We start from the raw sequence: 23,391 nt of genomic DNA, 5'->3' as shown, positions 1-23,391 counted from the left end.
ACAGATGAAACACATACATATAAACAAATAAATGACTGCAACACCCACACTACCTGCACCCTCAGAATCAATACTGCTCGTTCTACTTAATCAAGAGGAAAAGCAAGAAGACATAAATGCATCTTCAGATACTTTTTAACCTGCTTCAACATTGCACAGAGACGCAGATACCCTGGCAAATGATTCCACAACAGTGGGCCGGCTACCAAAAAGGCAGCCAACCTGGTACAACTTTATACAGGTCTCTCATCAGTATAAAGTTATACTTGCATTTCTGTGGCAGCACTTATATGGATAACCTAGAGGTGTAGCAGCAGAATATTGCCACTGTGGGCTTAATTTTTACTAACAGGATGACTGTGAAGGAAGTTAAAAAAAAACACCTATTTATTTATAAAGACAATAAAAGGGATAGGATTGATAGCCCGCCTTTCTGTGGTTACAATCAAAGCAGTTACATGTTATATACAGGTATTTATTTTGTACCTGGGGAAATGGAGGGTTAAGTGACTTGGCCAGAGTCACACAAGGAGCTGTGGTGGGAATTGAACCCAGTCCCCCTGGTTCTTAGGCCACTGCACTAACCACTAGGCTACTCTTTCACTACATACCTTTTTAAAATATACTCCTGCAATAACCCCCAGTGATGCACAAATGCTCTCACACAAATTTACACCAGTTCCAAATGAGGCATAAACATCTGCATGTACTCTCTGTGTATATAAGAATATTTTTTATAAAATACACCACTACACTGTAAAACTGTTCTCTCGGGCATGTCGCCACACCTATTTGTAAATGTGTATTCAGCTGTGCAATTTTATAAGAACCCTTTCCTGCATGGAAAACATGTCTTACACACAGAAAATGCTTTATACAATTACCCCAACAGGGACTTTAAAATGTATACGTTTCGCAGGTTAAAAACTGAGACAAAACCACATAAACAAACTTTCCAATATTCAGCCAGCAGTGGTCAGTGTTTTTTTTAAACGCTGATCATGGCCAGCTAAATTAGTCCTGGATATTCAGTGCTGGGCCATGTCCAGGTCCTGACATTGAATTTTCAGGGCTAATTTGCTCAATGCTGACTGCTGGGGCTTATGCAGGTCCCAGCTGATATTCAACTGTGTGTCCTGGCTGAATATTGGCTGGGATCAGAATAACTATTTTTCCTTTGAAAAGTCTCTCAACCCTCTTCCCAGTCTCGGAGAAAATCACCCCCCCCCCAAGCCTGCCGCCATTCACACCCCCTTCTCCCTGAAAATTCCACCAACCCCAACCCCCATGGTCTAAATAGCCCCCACAAGTAGGGGTCGATGGGGGCAGCAGTGAAGCCCACTAGCTCCTGCCCCTTGAGGCTGCAAAAAGAAAAGGAATTTTGGGGGTTGGGAGGGGGGGGGGGATCAGGGGACTTTTTAAAGGAAAAATAGATATGCAGGTCTTGCCCAATATTCAGTGTCAGACCTGCGTACCTAACCCAATCAAGTTAGACCACTTTAACATGGGCAGTCAGAGACAATATTCAGTAGCACTGCCCTTGTTTAGTGTCGCTGAATATTGACGGTTGAGCAGCTCACCAGTTTAAGCAGGCCTGCTTAAATCACTCTGAATAACAGAACCAAAGAATTTGAATATCAGATGCTTACTGTAGCAAAAATGTAAATTTTTACAATTTTAATATAAACCAAAACATAGTTGTGCCAAATTACTCATTTGTCAAAGCAAATTCAAGGTAAAATGTGGCATTATCTAGCTCAGTGGCTTTAAACCCAGTCCTCAGGGACCACCTGGCCAGTTGAGTTTTCAGAATATCCACAGTGAATATGCATGAGAGACGATCTGCATACCAAGAAAGCATATTCATTGTAGATATCCTGAAAACCTGACTGGCCAGGTGGTCCCTGAGGGCTGGGTTGAAAACCACTGATCTAGCTATCATTGAATATTACTAGGGTGTCTTCATCACAAGCTCAAATCCAGACACACTAAGCATTTTTCCCTACAGACCCAAAAGGGCATATTAGAAACATGGGCTACCATTAAAGCATGTTATTTTACTGTTAGTCCCAGTAATTAGGTCTCTTTGCATAAAATGGGACCTGCAGTACAACAGCACAAGTTAGTGGCAAAATAACACATAATAAAATAACAATAGTCCACACTGATAACTTTGCCCCAAATGAAGAAAACCCAGTTTGGGCCTAGAACCTCTATATTTAATGCTAAATGGGTGTACCCTTCTTGTGAAAGTCAAGGTGACAAGTGCAGGGCTGGCATTAGACACTGAGGGCTCTAGTTACTAAAGGTTAGCTTCTGTTTTGTATGCACTGTAAACTCCATAAAACTGAGCTCAATGTAACATGAGATTGCTTATAAACCATTTTTATTTTTACAATTATTGTACATAGTAAGAGACTATAAGGCCTGCTATAACATAGATTCACTTAAACATGATGAACTACCTTGGACCCCAGTATCAACATTATAGGGGTCTACAGTGTATATGGGAAAAATGCTAAGCATATAGCATCCTAGGTAGAGAATGACACAGGGACAGGGACCAGCAGTAATCCGTGGTATATCTGCAGTAACAGTGATAATTTTAACAGAATTTGTTGGAACAGGGTTGGGTTGGGGTCAAAGCTTGTGGGGATGGAGTTTTAGTTTGCGGGGACAATGTGGGGATGGGGTCAAAGCTTGCAGGGATAGGGTGGGGAAGGAGTTTTAGTTTGCAGGGACAAGGTGGGGATGGGAATAACTTTGTCCTTGTGTCACTCTCTAATGAGAAGTTTCCGGCTAAGTGATATTCCATAAGTATGTACCTAATATAGGCTTCAAATAGGGGTTTTCCTAACACCTAAATCAGTGATTCCCAAACCTGTCCTGAGAGAACCCCAGCAAGTCAAGTGCAATTTCTACTAAAAACCAGTCATAGAATCTTATTCATAAAGAATGTTCTTTCTAATTTTGTGCCTAAGGTTGTGCCGATGCAGAAAGCTACCGTCGGCAGAAGCATGTGGTAAATGAGAGCTCAATGCATACATTAGCAGGTAAACAATGCAGAAAGAGGTTCAGTTACTGAATTAACTCAAGCAGCAGATGGCATACAATATGGTAACAAGCCTATTACCTAATCTGTAGCAAAGCAGAAAAGTCCACAGGATGTTCTAATGTGAGCAAAACGTGAGAAATTTACACCAGGTCTGAAGCAGCATAGAAGGGTTGGTTGCCCTGGTAGTCTAGCGGCCTCCCTCCAAAAGAATAAAAATGGATGCTAGTAGTTTTCTGAACAATGTTTATAGAACAATGTCTCCTCGGAAGGCTATTGTTAATGAACTGCAGAAACACCAATGGTGGCCCATCCAAAAGCTGGAGATTTACCAACGCTATGCTGGACACTGAAGGCCAATGAGTGAGGTTTTTCTCATGGGCCTCAGAGAAGTTTAAGAGAAGTTCTGGCATATGTACATTACAAACATAAATGCAGTCTAATCAATAAATAGAAGACAAAAATCATTTTTCTACCTTGTTGTCTGGCCATTTCATTTTTCTAATCATGTTGGTCTTAGTCCCACCTTCTTTTTTACCAGGGTCTCCTGATTCATCTGGCATTTAAGAACATAAGCACTGCCATACTGGGTCCGACTGAAGGTCCATCAAGCCCAACATCCTGTTCCCAACAGTGTCCAATCCAGGTTACAAGTACCTGGCAAGATCCCAAAACAGTACAGTACATGTCCATCATTCAACTCCCCTCTGTGTCCCTGCCCCTATCTTCCTTCCATGTTGAACAACTCCCCTCTCTGTAACTATATTCTTGCCCTGTCTAGCACCACCTGTGTCCCTATTAGAGAGCTGCATGGGAGCGGGGATAGCGGGATTCCGGCAGGGATTTCCCCCATATGTCTGTGGGGATCCTGCAGGGATGGATCCGGGTCCACGGGAATCCCATGGGAATGGACCTAGATCCTGCGGGATCCCCGCGGAAGTGCCTCCCCTCCCTTCGAGCCCTTAGTGCCTCCCGACACATACCTCAAGGCAGCCTGGTGGTCTAGTGGCATCTTTGGGGCTCTTGCAAGGCCGCCGCTGGAAGTCTTGACAGTCATTTTAAAAGAGCAGAGAGGGGAGACCACGTGATGCTGCGAGCGGGGAAACAGCGTTCTGCTGTAGCTCCGGGGCCCTCACCACTTGAATACAAAATATCAGATAAAAACTTTGCTTGCGCACTTAACTAACCTTTTTCGATGCCCTAACGCATGAACAAATACCTGGAGAAGTCGCCACTAGCCATGACGCAGAAATGAGCGAAGGACAAAACTAAAGCCTGTGGCGGTGAGCCCAAGATGGCGGAGACTTCTGTGCTCGCGCCTGTGATGTTTACAGACACAGAACTACAGCGATTGACCTCAGCAGTAGAAAGCGCTTTGGAACTGCATTGGGAGGCGATGGATCAAAAGTCGGATGCGTTTCAAGTAACATTAGATGGGCTCGCAATCTGAACAGGGGATTTGGAGACTCGAGTTTCAGCCTTGAAGGATGATGTGCGTGGGTGTGCCCCTGATCTGGTACGTTTAAATTAGCAAATGGAGGATCATTTGTGGAAACTAGAAGATCTGGAGAACCGCTCACGAAGAAATAAGATTCGGATAGTTGGCCTTACAGAGAAAATTCCAGACAAAAACTTGGCTAACTGGTTGGAGGGTTGGCTCTCCGAAGAGCTGGCCCTGTCAGACTCAATGGGTCCATTGGTGTTAGAAAGAGCACACCTTACAGGCCGCCCATCAGAAGATCAAAACCGACCAAGAGTAGTGATGGCAAAAATATTAAATTACAAGCACAAGCTTGAAAGTTTACAGGGATTTCGCATGCGGAGAGACACACTGTCTCATGATGGCCGACGAGTCTTGATTATTCAGGATTTCTCCCCAATGGTGCAGGTCTTGCGTCGCCAATTTCACCCATTATGCCAACTGCTCATAAAGAAAAACATCCGTTTTATGCTTCAATACCCAGCTCAACTGAAAATTTTGATGCAAGGTCGCTGGCAAACATTTAAAACTGTGCAAGAGGCAAGGTCCGCTTTGTTGGGTAAAGGATTGATTGATTGAAGGGATTTAACTATAGAGCACTGTTTATCCAGAGTAACTGGAACTCAGACAATTCCAGGGAATGGCAATTTTTCTGGATATTGGATCGTGTGAAGGCAACCCAAATCAGAAGATTTTCTGTGTAACAGGTCACAGGCTAGGCACTGGGTTCTCCTCCCCTCTCCCCCCACCCATATAGCAAGAGTTTCCAGTGAATAGATGTGTGGATAAATGGTGCTCTACCTAGTGTTTAATTTTAATCTTTCCAAATGAACTACTTCACGATATGTTCTGATTTTGCATGAAATTACCATCTTGAAACAAACTGTTAATATATGCAGGCAGCAGCAGGTCAATCCAGGGCCTCTGGGGGTTAACAGTTTCCCATGTTAACTTTACTTCCTGGCTAGTGCATAAGTAAAACTGGGCTGCAGCATGCATTAACAAACAAAAAACCCTTTCCCCAAATCAAGTGTTCAATTGTTTAGATTGCTGCACTTGATTGACAAGGTAAGTCTAGTAAAGTCTTTTAATAAATGTATGCTGACTTTATTCCTGTGAATCTTGACTGCTGAAGAGCACTAATAGCTCTATGTTCAGACTATCTACATGCTGCCCTTTGTGTTAGGAAAAGGGTACATGGGTATTAGTAAACAGAAGCAGGTGACAGGTTCTACAGGCATGCTTGAGCTAATTGGGCAAGTTGTGTGAGATTCTCAGAGCATTGCAAAATGAATGTGAAAGAAAAAAGCTCTGGTTCTTTGGCTCACCAACAGTACAAACAATATCACAAAACATGAACATGGCTTAGAGACAAAGATATTTATTACTGTGTAGGCAGATCGGTCAGCGTTTATTTGCTTTGACTATAAAAACAACAAGCATATTGAATGTCAGAAATTGTCAGTCAGCTCACACTAGTCCCGTCTGTGTGATGGGTCATCAAACATAAGCTCTGAACACAGTCCCTTCTTGGCTTTACAATACAATACAAGGAGCTAACACCCTGCCATTTGCCTTCCATGAGAGAGATGTTATTACAATGGCCAGTGCAGAAAGATTCTGGTCTCCCATTGAAGCAATTATGTTTTGCAGTGTTACAGCCCTATCAGAACTGCTAACAGTTGGTGCCATGAAGATAACACTGAGCCCAACCAGCAAAGAAATGCAGATTAGTACTTTTAGTAGTCAGGGTTACATTTAGTCAACTTTCTGCCTGAGTCCAGAAAAAGACATGACGAACAGGTCTGGTAAGAACCCAACGTGTTGCTTGTCTCAAAAACATTTAGACATATTTGCTATCACTTCTCTGCAGACTGAAACCACATTTTTTGGATGCATTGTTTTTAAATCCGTTTAGAAATGTGGCGTTTCCCGTGGTGGAAGTCTGAAGTGAAAGAGTAGCCTGGGGATTAGAGCACTGGGCTTCACATTCAGGAATGCCCTTTGTGATCTTCGGCAAGTCACGTAACCCTCCATTGCCTCAGGTATAAAATTAGAGTGTGAGCCCTCCAGGGACAGGAAAATACCTAGTGTACCTAAATGTAAGTCACCTTGAGCTGTTAAAACCCCAAATAAATAAAGGGAAAACCCCCCGCTCTGACAAGACCAGAACAATAAACCAGTATCACAGTTACACCTATTTTCCTCAACCTGATGAGTGAGATTAGTTAAAATTAAGGGTGGAACCAGAATTCTATTTGTGGGGTATACTGTAAAGTTTTAATTTCACTGACATATAATGTTGAGTTGTTCACATTGGTATATAAATCTGTGTAGCTTGAGTTTTATACAGATGCTAGTGACTGATGCTTTATACAGCAAAGTCATCCATTTTATCCAAAGTTGGATCACACGACCATGGCCAAAATAAAGTCATTATTATGACTACAACTCAAGACTCGGGATTGTAAATTATGGGCAGCACTGGAAGCTGAGGGTTCAATACTGAAAAGGCTTTAAACGGGCAGGAAAGACTCCTGTCCGGTTAAACTGTGCCGAGCTGGCTATCTGGTGATATTCAGTGGCAAAAGCGTGTAGAGCTGCTGAATGGTGCCTGTGCCTGCCCAGTACTGTCCGGTTAGTGCTGGGGAGTTCCAGAGGCAGAGTTGGAACTTAACCAATTAGCAGCAAAATTCAGTCTACTAACTGAGGGGCCAATGCTCAAAGGTTTGCGGTAGTCTTCACTTGATCACAAAATTAGCTCAGAAAAATTTCTGTGGCATGCTCCAGAAAATGAGCATGCAAATTAATGCAGTAATCTGTGGCTCAGTGCTAAATGGCAACTTTCCTGTCAGTGCCTAAACAGTGACTGGCTCAGGCACTGACAGGAAAGTTTACATAAAAAGAAAAAACAAGCAGGCCATAGCATGCATCAACCCCTTACCTCCAACCCAACCCCTCTTCCCCTCAAACACATCATAGTGTCTAGAGGCAGCCACCCTGGCACTACATACCTGACTCCCCTTTTTTCCCAAACATTAAAAAAAATGCCCTGGGGGGTCTAGTGGATTCTCCCCCTTGCCTAATGCTAAAAATATGCACTGGTGGTCTAGTGGACCCTTGGACCCCTTCTCTATCAGTCCCCTCCCTCCCCAAGTCCCCCCACCAAAAAATCTCTGGTAGTCTAGTGGAACCCCTATCCACCTCAAGCCTAGCCCCCACAACTGTGTACCTCTAAGGAAGCAGGAGCAGTGAACACTCGCTCCTGCCTCCTGGTGCCACCATCTGCAAAATGGGGGCACCCCACCCTGCACAGTGCATCCTAGAATGCACCAAGTAGGGCCTGTTTACCATATAAAGAAGAAACTCTGGAATGCACTCCCTGAAAGGCTTCACTTAACACAAGCAGGTGAAAGCTTGGCTCTTCCTCCAAGCCTTTAATGGAAGAAGCAACTAACCTGCTAGCTTCACACACACATACCCCGGATTCTATATAGTGTGACCGAAATTGCGTGCACAATTTAATTACTTAACGAGCCAATCAGCGCTGATAATTTCCACTTGACAAGCAATTACGTGCACAACTTGCTAAGCATATTCTGTAAAGTGATGCGCATAAATTCTAATGCGTGCTGCCAAAAGGGGCAGGGCCACAGGCGTGGAATGGGCAGACCGTGGGCATTCCAAAACTCTACATGCAAGGTTATAGAATACACCTGCTCCGCAGCTAAATTGTGCGCTGGTATTTACACCAAGTTTTACTTGGCATAAATGGACACGCCTAGAGTCAGGCGCCAGGCATGGCCACGAGGTGTATTCTATAAACTGCACCTAATCTAGGAACGGTTTACAGAATATGCCTAGGTGAAAATATTTTCAGTGCCGATTTTTCAGGCGCCATATATAGAATTTAGTCCATAAGGACTAACACCAGCTGGAAATACAGTACTGTAGCAGGACTTACTCAGATACCCTAGCTGAGATCATTTTCAGGTACCTTTCTGACTCCACATGGAACTTTAAGTTAGTCCCGTTATTCTCTATCTAACTCATTATTCTATCCTATCTGTCATATGCTCCATCTTCAATTACATCCTATGCTGTCCATTAGGATGTTTTGTTGTGTATTGTGTTGACACTGTAAGTAGCAAACTATGCCATAATATGTACTGTTATTTGAATATTAATTTTTCTGTTGATATTGTATATTGCCTTTGTTCAGATTGATCTTGTACACTGCCTCGGATGAATTTCTTCAAACAGGCAGTAAATAAATAAGTTAAACTACTAAATTGTATAAAAACCAAATGAAGCACAATATTTTCTATGTCATTTGCAACCTAAATATGAGGATTTGTTAGCGTGGCACAAACAGATCTCGATTTTCAAGTTCAAGAATAAAATGTCATGAAAAAAACAAAAAACTAGGGGTATTACATTACATTTCTATTTAAGCCCCTCTGCAGTAGCACCAGGTGGATCCATTAAATGGCATGCATTGGTAATAGCACTGTATTTCTTTAAGCCCTTGTCAGTCTGCTTAAGAAACTCCTCAGTATGCTGGGTAAACCCACTAGAATTGATCCTTTAGAAGTGAAAAATGGTCCTGCAGGAGACAGCACCGGAGTAGCTAATTTCAGGTTTCCTGCCTACTTAAATCCACAAAAATCATATGGTATAGTTTGGATATCTTTTCCAAGAAGCCCGGGTAAGCAATATCTTATTGCTGGAAATGGGATGATCTAGAGTCTGGGAGTCTGAAGTAAGCGCATCTCCAGATCATTGCTTGTAGGGATGTAATGTTTAGGTGGATGCTGTTACTGTGTCAAACATACTAAAGGAAGAATGCTTACTGGAAACCCATCTGTGAATGGGATCCTGTAAATAATCAGACCTTTGTTTGCCAACAAATTACTTGTCCACAGTGCTGCTTTATCACTGGTTGGCAGCACATACAGGAGATTCCTGGAATAAATCCTAAGGGCCAACTCTCACTGTGCAGTTACTGCTGGACATTACTGGCTGAGCAATGCAGTGAGGAGTGGAGTGCAGGTATTAACTTGCATGGAAGACATGGCTTTGGAGTGCATTGAGATGGATGCTAATGAGGTCACTAAGCATTCATTGCTTTAAATGCACAGTTACTGATATAAATCTTATGCCAGGATCAGGGAAGCACAGTCCAACCTGAGCCCCCTGCACCAATAGCTTTCTTGTCAGTGTCTTAGCAGTGTTTGGCTCAGGCACTGACAGGAAAGGTGACATTTTGAAATTAACTTTCCAGAAGTATCTAAGCTAAAGTCAATTAAACATTTCTCTCCACCTCTACAATACCAACTGGCAGAAATTCGGAATTCATTACCTCTGTTTATCAGGACCTGCAGACAATACCTGAGTTTTAGGAAAAATTTGAAGGCTTTGCTTTTTCACAAATTTGGCCTTTTGAATTCTGACCTTAATTAATATTGGCTATTTTATATTTTATTTTCATTACATCATAGTTTAGTTGTTTTATTATTTATTCCATGATGTAATTCCTGGACGTGGTGGTCCAGTCTCTTGTTGATGTAATCCACCCTGAACTGTGGAGGTAGTGGAACTGCCGATTACTGCTATCATTTTAATGTTGAAGTAATTTGCATGCTTGTTGCTTATAGCATGCCACGGTATTTTTGAAGTACTAATTTCATGGTAGAACGGAACCACCGCTCTCCCACAAGACTCTTTGCATTAGCCCCTGAATCTGTATTAGGAAAGGAGAATGGTTAGCGAAGTGCTGTGAGTGAGTCATCCCTCTTCTCCACTATACTCAATGATCGACTAGGTATATGAAGAGCCCAAGGTAGATAAGGTCTAATATCCCAGAATAAATACATTGCACATTTTAATCTAGTAAACCTAGTTTTATGTTTCAATTGTTTTGAAGAAAATAATGCCTCGATGACTATATTTCAGATGTGAAATCATGATTAAAATGGATAAAAATGTTACATGTTATACACCACACTGAATCTTGTGATAGCGATATATCAGCAATTTATAAACCAGTGATTCCTAAACCTGGTCCTGGAGGCACCCCAGCTAGTCAGGTTTTCAGGATACCCACAATGAATATTCATGAGAGAGATCTGCATGCACTGCCTCTACTGCATGCCATTCTCTCTCTCATGAATATTCATTGTAGATATCCTGAAAACCTGACTGGCTGGGGTGCCTCCAGGACCAGGCTTGGGAACCACTGGTATAAACGAAAAACTAAGCATCTAGAATTCAGTCTGATGTTTCTACTACCATTATTCATTTCTCTCAGGTGCTTATTAGGCAGCTGCTCCTTGCCATATAAAAGCAAATTTAAATTGTGAATTTTTAAATATAGAAATACTGCTTAAACTTCACGATTGTTTCCCAGTCTAATTTTATATTTTGTAAATCATAAAATCATTTACATGATATAAAAACTAATTTCAAGAAAAAATTGAAGCATCTGATAAATGAGATATTCATTGGTACCCTAACATCTGAAGCAGACCTCATGTCACAAGTTAAGGAGTTGAGTGTGTCATGGTCACCTGTGAAATAATTTCGATGATTTTCCCAAGCCTTATTTCATACTGTGTTTTTTTTTTTTTTTTTAACAGAGGCTAGAAACAACATAAGACTTTCAAAAGAAATAATTATCACAAACTATGGCCACTGCTCTGGTTACCAAGGTGACAAATGAAGCAACATTATCTTGCTGTTTGGCTTAATGATTCAAGGTACAGAAAATGGCATCTCAAGATAAGGTGCCTGTGTAGTAACAGGCATTACTACTGATTTTGCAGTATATCAAGTGCAAGAATAATAATATGAACAGCAATGTAAAACACTAGGGGCCATGTTTAATCAGCAGTGCTAGGGGCGCGTTAACATTTTTAGTGCGCCCTAATGATTAGAGACCTTTTGTATTCTCTGTATTTAGAAAAGCTTTTATAAAAAAAAAAAAAATACCCTCAGTCTGTGCTACCTATCTCCTGCAGACGTTCAAGTACAGAAAGACAAATGTAATACTGTTTATAGGAAATTTGTTCTTGGAGGCTAATGGAACATTTGGATTGTTTAATATCCTTTACAGATAAGCAGATCAGTAAGTGCTGACATATCTGGGAAGCTGAGGGTTTTACTCACATCAAGATCAAAGTGAGGAAAGTCTTGAGATCAAAGTGAGGAAAGTGATGTAGATTTTGTTCAGCATTTTGTGGTATATAACATAGTGTCAAAAACTGATGTGCATGTGCCACCACAACTACTACCAGGACCAGTGTGTGTCAGTGTCTAAACTTCTGACAATGTTAAATGCACCAGAAAATGCTAACACCCTCTTTTTTGCTCTCTCTCTACTATCATCGCCATTTTTAAGATGGATTTGGGAAAATCCACAGCTTATTTCTAGGATAAGCAGCATAAAATCTGTTTTACTGTTTTGGGATCTTGCCAGATACTTGTAAACTGGATTGGCCACTGTTGGAAACAGGATGCTGGGCTTGATGGATCTTTCGTCTCAGTATGGCAACATTTATGTTCTCCACTGCTTCCCTTCTCCAGCTTTGTTTTCTTCTCCAGGTCCGCTTGTGTTCTTCCTTCATTCTTCACTCATTTCCTAGCCTTTCAGTTAGGACTGCCAGATTTAATCATGTATAGGATTGAGGATATATAGATAAAATAATCTGTTATGTGTTTATCTGTCTAATAAATAATTTATGAGTATATATGTTTTGACAAAATCCTGGGGCTCAGCGCTCCTCAGAACTCTGGGCCGCTGCCAGAACCCCTAGCTTAGCGATTCTCTTAACTACAAGTCAAGGTCACAAACCAATCCAGTCCGGGTTTTCCTCTTTTATTTATGCCCCATAAGCACATAACCAATTCCAGAAAACAAAAGGTCAATACCACCATGGCTCTAACAAACAAAAGTCCATAACCCAGTATACAGATCAGGTTTCATAATTCAGAACAGTCTTTGCTTATGTTGACTACCCCACTACTGTAGAACAGGCAGTTCACCTGCCATTGTACAGCCATACTCCCGTATAAGAGGAATCTCACAGCTGCCTTTCTAGTACCTTAGGGTTCTCACTTACCAAGCTTCTCCTTCCATATCTTTTGAACAAGTGCAACTCCATTTCCACTTGTAACACAAACTGACTGTGACCAGAGTTTCGCCAAATTAGCTGTGTCAAGGTGTGAACCATATATCAGTACTGTGTTGCATTCACGTCTTACAGCATAACTGGACTCCAAACGTCATGTTCGAAAGCTAAGTTTTGCACATGTTCAAAAGCTAAGTTTTGCTTTTCTTACATTGAAGTCAAGTTTTTGGATCCATGAAATGCTGGTTTCACTGGAGTTTTAACAATGATTTTTCAAGGGTTTTTTTTTATGCCTGTTAAGTAAATTAACCTTCGTCAATCCTACCACAAACCTTTTCTGATATAAAGAAGTGGAGGGAGGGCTCTGAGGCTTTTTCCCCTTGAATTTCTTTGTACTCCAGTGAGTGTTTGATATTTAGAAGTACTGTAAGCTATAATTATAAAGAGTGTAGCAAGTGACTAATATGAATAATGTCAGCTCATTTACAAAAATGCCCATAAGGCAGTGAACAAGTGCAGTAAAAACTATACTAAGTCAGCCTGAGTGAAGCCATTTCAGTTTATGACAATGCTAGTGGCATGTGGAGTAAAAAAATAAAAAAACAAAAAACAGGTTATTAAACTCTATGGAGAGATGACAGGGAATGTAGTACTGTTAATTCTGCAGTCCATGGAGAACAGCAGATAACAGATAAGCAACTTGGCTTTCTTCATGGACAAGCAGGATAAACAGCCCTGTACTGTATATGGGGGACTCCCTGGCTCTTTCTTGACATTCACTTCCATCATTCTGAAGACAGCTCACCATTTGGATTGTTGTGGGTGGAGTTTAATCATCTACATTTTAAACAAATTCCCGAGAAATGACTGTCAAATTTCTGTCCAGATGAGAGTCAGCCTTAGGCAATAATGGAATGCAAGCATGTGCACTGAACTCAACTTTGCTGCCTTATAGATTTCTTGGAGAAAATCAGACACAGTATGAAGCGAGCTGCTGCTCTAAAGAGATGACCATACAGAAGGCCCTGCACGGAGATACACTTCACAGATCCAGTTAGCTATCGTATGATTGTTCACAAGGAATCTCGTTTTGTGTGGATCCTCCATTTTCCTTTGTTTTGCACAAATAAAAGAATAAAACTCTTGCACAATCTAAATTCTAGTGTATGTAAAACTACCTCTTCCAGTAGCATATGAAATTTAGGGATTTAAATGAAAATTCAAGATTAATTTTGTAAAAAATTTGGAGGCATATAGAAGACTACTGTACTGGGGAAGAACCTTGTGCATTAATTCACACGCAAAGAGGCATCAGAGTCCTGCTGCAAGATTGTTGTGAGCCGCCATGCCAGGATGTTTCTGAATTTTTCTGGGCGCTTAGAAGCTGTGACTGAGACTTTAGGATTCCTGATTCCACTGATAACTCAGCACAATTCTAGAACTGGGCACCCAGGTTCCATTATAGATTTCTAGTGTGTCCCGGTATCAGCATTCCTAACATTTATGCACCCACAGTAACATTAGCCATACAGCTGGTGTAGTGTAGGTACCTAAATGCAGCAGGAATGTATTTAATTTAGAACATTTTGTAGGTTATGTATGTAAGTGGGAGCCCCACCCATGTCACTGTTTCCAACAGTAGCCAATCCAGGTCACAAATACCTGGCAAGATCCCAAAAATGTACAAAACATTTTATACTGCTTACCCCAGAAATAGTGGATTTTCCCCAAGTCCATTTAATAATGGTCTATGGACTTTTCCTTTAGGAAGCCGTCCAAACCTTTTTTAAACTCCGCTAAGCTAACCGCCTTTACCACATTCTCTGGCAATGAATTCCAGAGTTTAATTACACGTTGAGTGAAGAAAAAGTTTCTCCGATTCATTTTAAATTTAATACATTGTAGCTTCATCGCATGCCCCCTAGTCCAAGTATTTTTGGAAAGCGTAAACAGACGTTTCACATCTTCCCGTTCATTCATTATTTTATAGACCTCTATCACATCTCCCCTCAGCCGCCTTTTCTCCAAGCTGAAGAGCCCTAGCTGCTTTAGCCTTTCCTCAAAGGGAAGTCGTCCCATTCCCTTTATCATTTTTGTCGCCCTTCTCTGCACCTTTTCTAATTCCACTATATCTTTTTTGAGATGCAGTGACCAGAATTGATCACAATATTTGAGGTGCTGTCGCACCATAGAGCGATACAAAGGCATTATAACATCCTCATTTTTGTTTTCCATTCCTTTCCTAATAATACCTAACATTCTATTTGCTTTCTTAGCCGCAACAGCACACTGAGCAGAAGGTTTCAACGTAGCAAAACAGGTTTCATAGCAAAACAGTAAGCAATGAACAGTAGCTCTCATGCTCTTAACGATACCACCGTTTTCCAAAGTTCTAATGCCATTGGGCATCTTATACCACAATCTCTCTCCCTTCCTATAAACCAACATGTGTCTCTCCTTGACCAGTCCCTTACCACTATTTTAGACTCACATATCCTTCTCTCCCTTGCTCATTCTCATTCTGCCCTTGGCTCACCCAGGGACTCAAGCTCCTGAGCTCGTTTCCTTGCCTTGCTAAACACAAATGACTTAAGTTGTGTTCAGCAGACGCCCACTCCTTGTTTGTCACCCGCTATCGAGAATATGGCAGAGCTATCCATCTTGTTAAGAGAACTTACTCTGGAAATCAGATTTTGTGTTCACTTAAATGTCCTTGAAAACCTAAAAGAGCAGTTATCATGGTCAAAAGCGTGCATGAAGGGGAAGACATTATTTAAAAAAGACCATTTTGGAAGATCATATAAAAATATCATATTGTTCCTATTGGTGCTTACCTCCAAGTTTATCTCATTGCTTGTACTTTATGCTTAAATCTGATCATTAACAACTTACATTGTGTTAAGCTGTATCTGTTGTACACCGCTTATGTGAATCTCTTCACCTAAGGTGGCTAATAAATCCCAATAAACAAATACATTATTTCAGAACAGGCCCTATATTGGCAGATCATGTTCTAAAATACTAGCGGAACTTGAGACATTCTGTCTGGACATCTTAATTCTGATTTGTACATCCTTTCTAAAATGCCACTATCTATATATAGTTACACAATTTGTCATCCACCTTGAATTGCAAAGCTAAGCAGAATAGAGATGTCCAAATTAAATAAAATCTGGATGGAACGGGGCCAAGGCACACAATTACATGCGAGGCTTACAAAATACATTATGGGCTAGATTCTGTATATCACGCCTAAAAAAACTGGCACCAAATGAAACTCGCATAAGCGTATTCTATAAAGTACACCTTAATTTAGGTGTACTTTACAGAATAGGATTACATTTCCAAGCAGCTTATAGAATACACCGAGCACTGGTCCACGCAAATAAATTTAGTCATAGCCAATTACACCAAATAAATCCCAATGCCTAAATTACACACAGAGTGGATGTATTCTATAACAACACGTATAGATTGTAGAAACGCCCATGACCCTCCCATTCCTTGCCCATGACCACGCCCACTTTTCAACTATGCAATTTAGGATTTACACACACCACAATACAGAATAAATTTAGCAAATAGTGCATGCAAATTCTAATTAATGCCAATTAGTGCTAATTGCTTGTTAATTAGGTTATGTGCATTGTTATGGAATATGCTTAGATTTCCGAAGGTACGATATATAGAATCCCAGGGTTTGTGCAAGCATTTATACCAGTTCTACGGCTGTGCTACATGTGTTAAGCTAGTATTCTATAAAAGAAAGTAGGTGCTGACTTTCTTTTATAGAAGCACTATTACAGAATTACCCTCAATGTATCTGATCAAATACCCATCAAGTTCAATATCTTGTTTCCAACAGTGGCTAATCCAGGTCACGAATAACTGGCAGGATCCCAAAAAGTTGCAAGATTTCATATCGCTTAGCCCCAGGGATAAAGAGTGGCTTTCCACCACATCTATCTTAGTAATGGTTTATGGACTTTTCCTCCAGGAATCTGTCATAGTAAGATAGTAAATGACGACAGATAACGACCTGAATGGTCCATCCAGTCTGCCCAACAAGATAAACTCATTTTACCTGGTATATAATACTTTATATGTATACCCAAGTTTGATTTGTCCCTGCCTTTCTCAGGGCACAGACCGTAAAAGTCTGCCCAGCATTGTTCCTGTACTAAAAGTTCTGAAGCTAACATTGAAGCCCCTTAAAATTTACACTCCAGCCCATCCATATCTATTCAGTCATGATCAGGGCACAGACCATAGAAGTCTGCCCTGCACTGGTTTTACTCTCCAAATACCGGCATTGCCACCCAATCTCCGCTAAGATTCCATATATCCATTCCTTCTAAACAGGATTCCTTTGTGTTTATCATACGCATACTTGAATTCCATTACTGTTTTCATCTCCACCACCTCCTGCGGGAGGGCATTCCACGTATCTACCACCCTTTCTGTGAAAAAATTCTTCCTGACATTACTCCTGAGTCTGCCCCCCTTCAACCTCAATTCATGTCCTCTAGTTCTACCACCTTCCCATCTCCAGAAAAGGTTAGTTTGCCAATTAAAACCTTTCAAATATTTGACCATCTGTATCATGTCACCTCTGTTTCTCCTTTCCTCCAAGGTACACATGTTCAGGTCAGCGAATCTCTCCTTGTACGGTTTGCAACGCAAATCCCATACCATTTTTGTAGCTTTTCTTTGCACCGCTTCCAGGCTTTTTTAAAGCCAGCTATGCCAACTGCTTTTATCACATCCTCTGCCTATAAATTCCAGTATAACTTTGTGTTAAGTGAAAAATATCTTCCCCTATTTCTTTTAAATGTATTGCTACATAACTTTATGGCATGTCCCCCTACCTCCCAAATTCTATAAAAGTCTCTAAAGCTTGTGTGTGCAAATTTGGGCTTGTGCCCAATTTGTAAATGCAATTTAATTGAATAAAGAGCCAATTAGCACCAATAGAGATTTTAACAAGCAATTACTGGTGCTATAATTGGATTTAATTAAAATTTATGCGCAGATCTAAAAAGGGGTTGTGGCCACGCGTGAAGCGGAGTACATAAGTAATGCCACACTGAGACCAAGGGCCCATCGAGCCCAGCATCCTGTCTACGACAGCGGCCAATCCAGGCCAAGGGCACCTGGCAAGCTTCCCAAACGCACAAACATTCTATACATGTTATTCCTGGAATTGTGGATTTTTCCCAAGTCCATTTAGTAGTGGTTTATGGACTTGTTCTTTAGGAAACCGTCTAACCCCTTTTTAAACTCTGCTAAACTAACCACCTTCACCACGTTCTCCGGCAACGAATTCCAGAGTTTAATTATGCATTGGGTGAAGAAACATTTTCTCCGATTTGTTTTAAATTTACTACACTGTAGTTTCATCGCATGCCCCCTAGTCCTAGTATTTTTGGAAAGCATGAACAGACGCTTCACATCCACCTGTTCCACTCCACTCATTATTTTATATACCTCTATCATGTCTCCCCTCAGCCGTCTCTTCTCCAAGCTGAAAAGCCCTAGCCTCCTTAATCTTTCTTCATAGGGAAGTCGTCCCATCCCCGCTATCATTTTAGTCGCCCTTCGCTGCACCTTTTCCAATTCTACTATATCTTTCTTGAGATGCAGCGACTAGAATTGAACACAATACTCAAGGTGCGGTCGCACCATGGAGTGATACAACGGCATTATAACATCCTCATACCTGTTTTCCGTACCTTTCCTAATAATTTATGTGTGTTGTTGTAGAATAAAGAGGATCAGTGCCTAATTTAGGTGTGGGGATTTACACCAAGGTTTCATTGGTATAAATGGTCGTGTCTAAATATAGTTACGGTTACTGTAGCTAAGCGCTATTCTATAAATGGTCCTTAACATTAATCGTCATTTATAGAATAGTGCTAAGTGCTGTTTTCTTGGCGCCAATTTTTTCAGTACCAGAACTTAGACCCTAGTCTTTGTACTTTTTGAAAGAGTGAACAATCCGATTCACATTTATCTGTCTAACTCCACTCAGGATTTTATAGACTTCTATCATTTTTTTCTCTCAGTCATCTCTTCTTCAAGATGAATAACCCTAATCTTTGTAGCTTTTCCTCATAGAAGAATGCTTTTTAGACAATAAAAAGAAACGCCACATAAAGGGGTTACATCTAACACAGTTGAATTTCTATGTGAAGACCAAACTAAAATGATTCATCTATCCCACCATATTTTATTTCAACAATAATAATGTTTACATACGCCTGACTGTTAATGCCTAATACCAGTTTTAGGATTTCAGGCTAGGTCAAGGTGTGGGAGGGGGGTGAGGGGATGTTGTTCACTGTTGGACCATAGAATACCTATGTTTGCAGTTCCTTCATGTGAAGGGGCATTTTCGATATGACGTCTAAGTTCAATGTTTTGCTAAAAACGTCCAAAATTCAAGTGGGAATATAACCATTTTCAAAACAGAAAAACATCTATTTTTCCCACGAAAATGGCTATTTGCTAGATGTTTTTGTGCTTTGTGCATTTATCTTTTTGGTCCATTTTTGAAAAACAAAACAAAACAAAACATCCAAGTGAAAAACGCACAAAATCAAGCCATTGGGATGTAGGAGGGGCCAGCATTTTTAATACACTGGTCCTTCAGACATCCCAGGAGAGCAATAGGGCACACTAGGGGGCACTGCAGTGGACTTTAAATAAATGCTCTCAGGTACACATCTCACCACTGCTCCCTTATCTTGTCTGCTGAGACCCCCAAAACCCACTAGCCACAACTGTACACCACTACAATAGCCCCTGTGGGTGAAGGGGGCACCTATATGTGGTTACAGTGGGCTTCTGGTGAGTTTTGGAGGACTCATATTTTCCATCACAAGTGTAACAGGTGAGGTATGGGCTTGGGTCCAATTGTCTGCAGTGCACTGCACCCACCACTAGACTACTCCAGAGACCTATATGCTGCTCTAATGGACTTAAGTATAGCATCTGAGGCTGGCATAGAGGCTGGTAAATAATGTTTTCAATCACATTTTTGGGGGGTGGGAGAAGGTTAGTGACCACTGGAGGAGTAAGGAGAGGTCATCCCTGATTCCCTCCAGTAGTCATCTGGTCATTTAGGGCACTCTTTTGTAGCTTATACTTTAATAAAACAGGTCTAGACCAAAACGTCCAACTTACAGCCCTGGATGTTTTTGTTTTGTTCCATTATGGCAGAAAAACATCCAAGTGTTAGGAATGCCCAAATCCCGCCTTTAACACACCCCCTTGTGATTTGAACGCATTTCTGAAAGATTTCATTAAAAAAGTCAAAAAATTGGTTTCGAAAATATCAATTTGAATGTTTTTGTGAGAAAAACATCAAATTGCAGATTTATGCCACTTTTTGGACATTTTTCTCTTTTGAAAATGAACCCCATAGTCATATCTACTGAGAACAGGTGAGGGAGCTTGGTAAATACTTCCCTAATTGCCAACAGAGATGTTTTATTTATCAGTGCTAGATAAAAGGGAGTCACTCAAGGTACACTAACACATGGCAGACAGGTCTAGCTTTAGTGACTGGGCGACCTGTAAAGCCAACAACCCCCCTCCCCCCACCACCTTTCAGCATATATGATTGCAGAAAAGAACCACAAGCCCCTTTTGGATCGTCCAGATTTCCTTCCAGTTGCAAAACCAGGGACATCGCTTGATCCCTTCACTTCTTTGCAGTTAAAGATTGTCTATACTTCCATTGGGAAGCTGTTCTATACATCTACCACCCTTTCCGTGAAGAAACGTATCACTCTTGAGTCTACCCTCCACTTAATCATTTATCATGATCTATTTATTAATTCAAAAAGAAAGGGGCTAATATTTAGCCCACAGTGATCAGCAGTTTCTGCAGGATGAATAAAGCACAGATATTCAAAGCTGGGCCATGTCAAGCACCAGCATGTCACCCAGAGGTTAACCAGGCACCAGCCAATTATTTAGACTGGTGTTCAACTCGGTGCATCGAGTTAGAACAGCCTGTCTTTATGTCCTAACTTTGTGCTTACCTAACTGCTTAGCGGACTGAGTATTGCTCCTGACCAGTTGAGTGCTGGCTTCGTATAAGCTCCACTCATGTTCTGCCCTGGCACTAACTGGATAGTATCATGGCAGTCTGAGCCAATATTCAGTGGCACTCTCCACTTAAGTGCTACTGAATATTGGCAGCTGGCCCATTCAGCATGGTTTAAGCGGGCAGGAGTCTTTCCTGCCCACTTATACCAAACTGAATATTGACCCCCCCCAAAAAAGATTTATAAACTACCTATACACATCAAAGAAAGTCCAAGGAGGTGTACATTCAAAAATATATATAAAAATAAGCACAGACAATAAAATACACTAGTACATACAAAAAAAAATCAGCCATTAAAAATGACAACCACCAAAACTCTAAGGGGTCCTTTTATAAAGGTGCACTTGTGTTTTTAGCGCATGCTAAAATAAAAAGCATGCGCTAAATGTTAGAGTCAGCTATATTTTCTATGGGCGTAACTAGCATTTAGCGCACACTAATGATTGGCGTGCCCTAAAACTGCTAGTACACCTTTGTAAAAGGACCCCTAAAAATCCAATTGCTTCATAGCTTCCTTTTCACAGAAAAACATTTGTTTCTTATGTATTATTTATAGTTTGAGGTATCTTGATTGCCTCTATCAATTCACTCTAGGGTACATATACACTTGGGTCCTTAAATCTCATTTTATAATCCACAGTAGATCTATATCTCAGCTAACCTTAGGTATGTGGACAGTTATCTTGCTCTACCGTGTGCCTGGAATAGACTTTGAGTTGGTATGTCAAGCTCCATCTCTGGCTGCATTTAAATCTAAGTCTAAAAGTCCACCTTTTTGAGGCTATTTTTAACTCCTAACTCCTGCTCACCAGTTCAGTACCGAAGTCTGTTTTAATCATTCCCACAGTAAGTGTTATTTGTCCTGATTGTCTATCTCAAAGAGATCGTAAGCTCTGTCGAGCAGGGACTGTCTCATGCATGTTCATTGTACAGCACTGCATAGATCTAGTAGCGCTATAGAAATGATAAGTAGTAGTAGTAGTAATTGGTCCCTCTCTACTCCACAAGATGATATAGCACCACAGATGATGTAAAATGACTAATATAGGAGAGAGGCTGCTCCACTAGGGTGGCTGTCTATAGGCACTTGCCTACTTTGCTTATTAGTAAATCTACCTGTTCATATTACTTTGGTATAGGCCATCTCTACTCTGTTCTACACTCTTCAGGAGGTATGGCCTTCAGAACTGGACACAATACTCTAGGTGAGGTCTCACCAATGACTTATCTTTTATCTTCCATATTTTTACTTGTTTTGCTTTTCCCTATTTTCTCTAGAATATTTATGGCTGTGACTATGACCTTGCCACACTCTTTTCCAACGCTGACATCATCTGATAAGCACCCTGAGATTTCTCCCATTTGGTGTATACCACTATCTCATTTTCCCCTTTTCATGTATCATGTTGGATTTCTGTACCCTACACATGACTCTACAGACTTCATATTGTATTGAATCTGACCATTCCTCAGGTTTCCTTAGAACATTTCTACTTTGTTTACTCCATGAGGGGTGTCTACCCTGTTGCAGATCATTTGGTATGGTACATTACTAAGATGTGTAGAAGAAAGTTGGTTGAACTATGCAATTGCTCAGGCCACAAAGCAACAAGAGAAATCAGAAGGGTGTTTATTACTTAACGTATTTTGCCCGTTTTTCTGTGTTTGAACCTTAAAGGACCAATTTATTAAAGTTCACTGTCACTTTTGCAAGTGTTAATACATTGCATTCTAATTGCTACTAATGCTGACAATCTAGTTTACACATTAACAATAGAAAATAGTTTGCAAGGGACACACAACATTGGTTCTGCTTATTTGCCAGATAAATATTCAGACCATAATTGGAGGCTTACTTTGAAGCTGCTACCAAACTTTCTTGAGAGACTTAGATCTAGGACTTGAAAAAAAATTATTCTCACTTCAATCAAGGAATAAAAATAATATTGCTAAGCACTAATTTTAAGATTACCCACAGTGAAAACTTAAGCTTGTTTCGGAGAAGCTGTCACTCACCTTTTGTTTGTGAAATGACTTCCTGAGGAGGGGACAGAGTGAGAAAAGATTGTGTCATTCATGCTGGTTGCAGGTCTGGGAGGCCTATATGGGAATGAACAAGATCAATAAAGGTTTAAGAGGGAAATGCATATTTAAGAACACCACCAGCTTTCTGTCTATCAGCAGTTTATGGCTACTCATCTTTTACAAAGCAAATAGTGAGAAATCCTATAAAAAAATCACTCAGTGGGACTAACGTGCTACACTGTGCATTGATTGAACTGGAAGTTTATAGTCATTACGGCCAACCTTGCTTGTTCTGGGATCCCCATGGAGGTTTTTCAGTTTATGTGAGTTGGTACTAGAAGCTCGGAGGAGAAAGTCACAGCTATGATTAAGCACAGTTCCACATGCTGCCTACATACCAATGGCTCATATTTCTATGAAAAAGCCGAGCTTCCATTATGGTGACAGTCAGGGAAGACCATATCATTAAAAAAGGCCCCAAATCTATTGCAAGAATGTGTTTTGATAAAATAGTTAAAATAACAAATGCTTATTACATGGTAGGGATAGGCCTAACGGTGAGATGACTTGCTGGAAATTGTAGACCTTT

At 40.8% G+C, this 23,391-nt stretch overlaps 1 protein-coding gene across 10 annotated transcripts in view; it reads right to left on the bottom strand.

Moving 5' to 3' along the window:
• The window catches only part of DTNA (dystrobrevin alpha), a 567,561-nt gene that overhangs the window by 101,388 nt on the left and 442,782 nt on the right, over positions 1 to 23,391 (bottom strand). For all 10 annotated transcript variants that reach the window (XM_030214003.1, XM_030214021.1, XM_030214069.1 and 7 more), the window contains one exon: positions 22,794 to 22,877. In XM_030214003.1, the coding sequence (XP_030069863.1) occupies positions 22,794 to 22,877 (84 nt within the window). The remainder of the gene's footprint in view (positions 1 to 22,793; positions 22,878 to 23,391) is intronic.

This window comes from Microcaecilia unicolor, chromosome 1 (assembly GCF_901765095.1).
Source record: "Microcaecilia unicolor chromosome 1, aMicUni1.1, whole genome shotgun sequence".
NCBI classification, from domain to species: domain Eukaryota; kingdom Metazoa; phylum Chordata; class Amphibia; order Gymnophiona; family Siphonopidae; genus Microcaecilia; species Microcaecilia unicolor.
The sequence above is the reverse complement of the archived record's forward strand: the minus strand, read 5'-3'. Positions and strand labels throughout refer to the sequence as shown.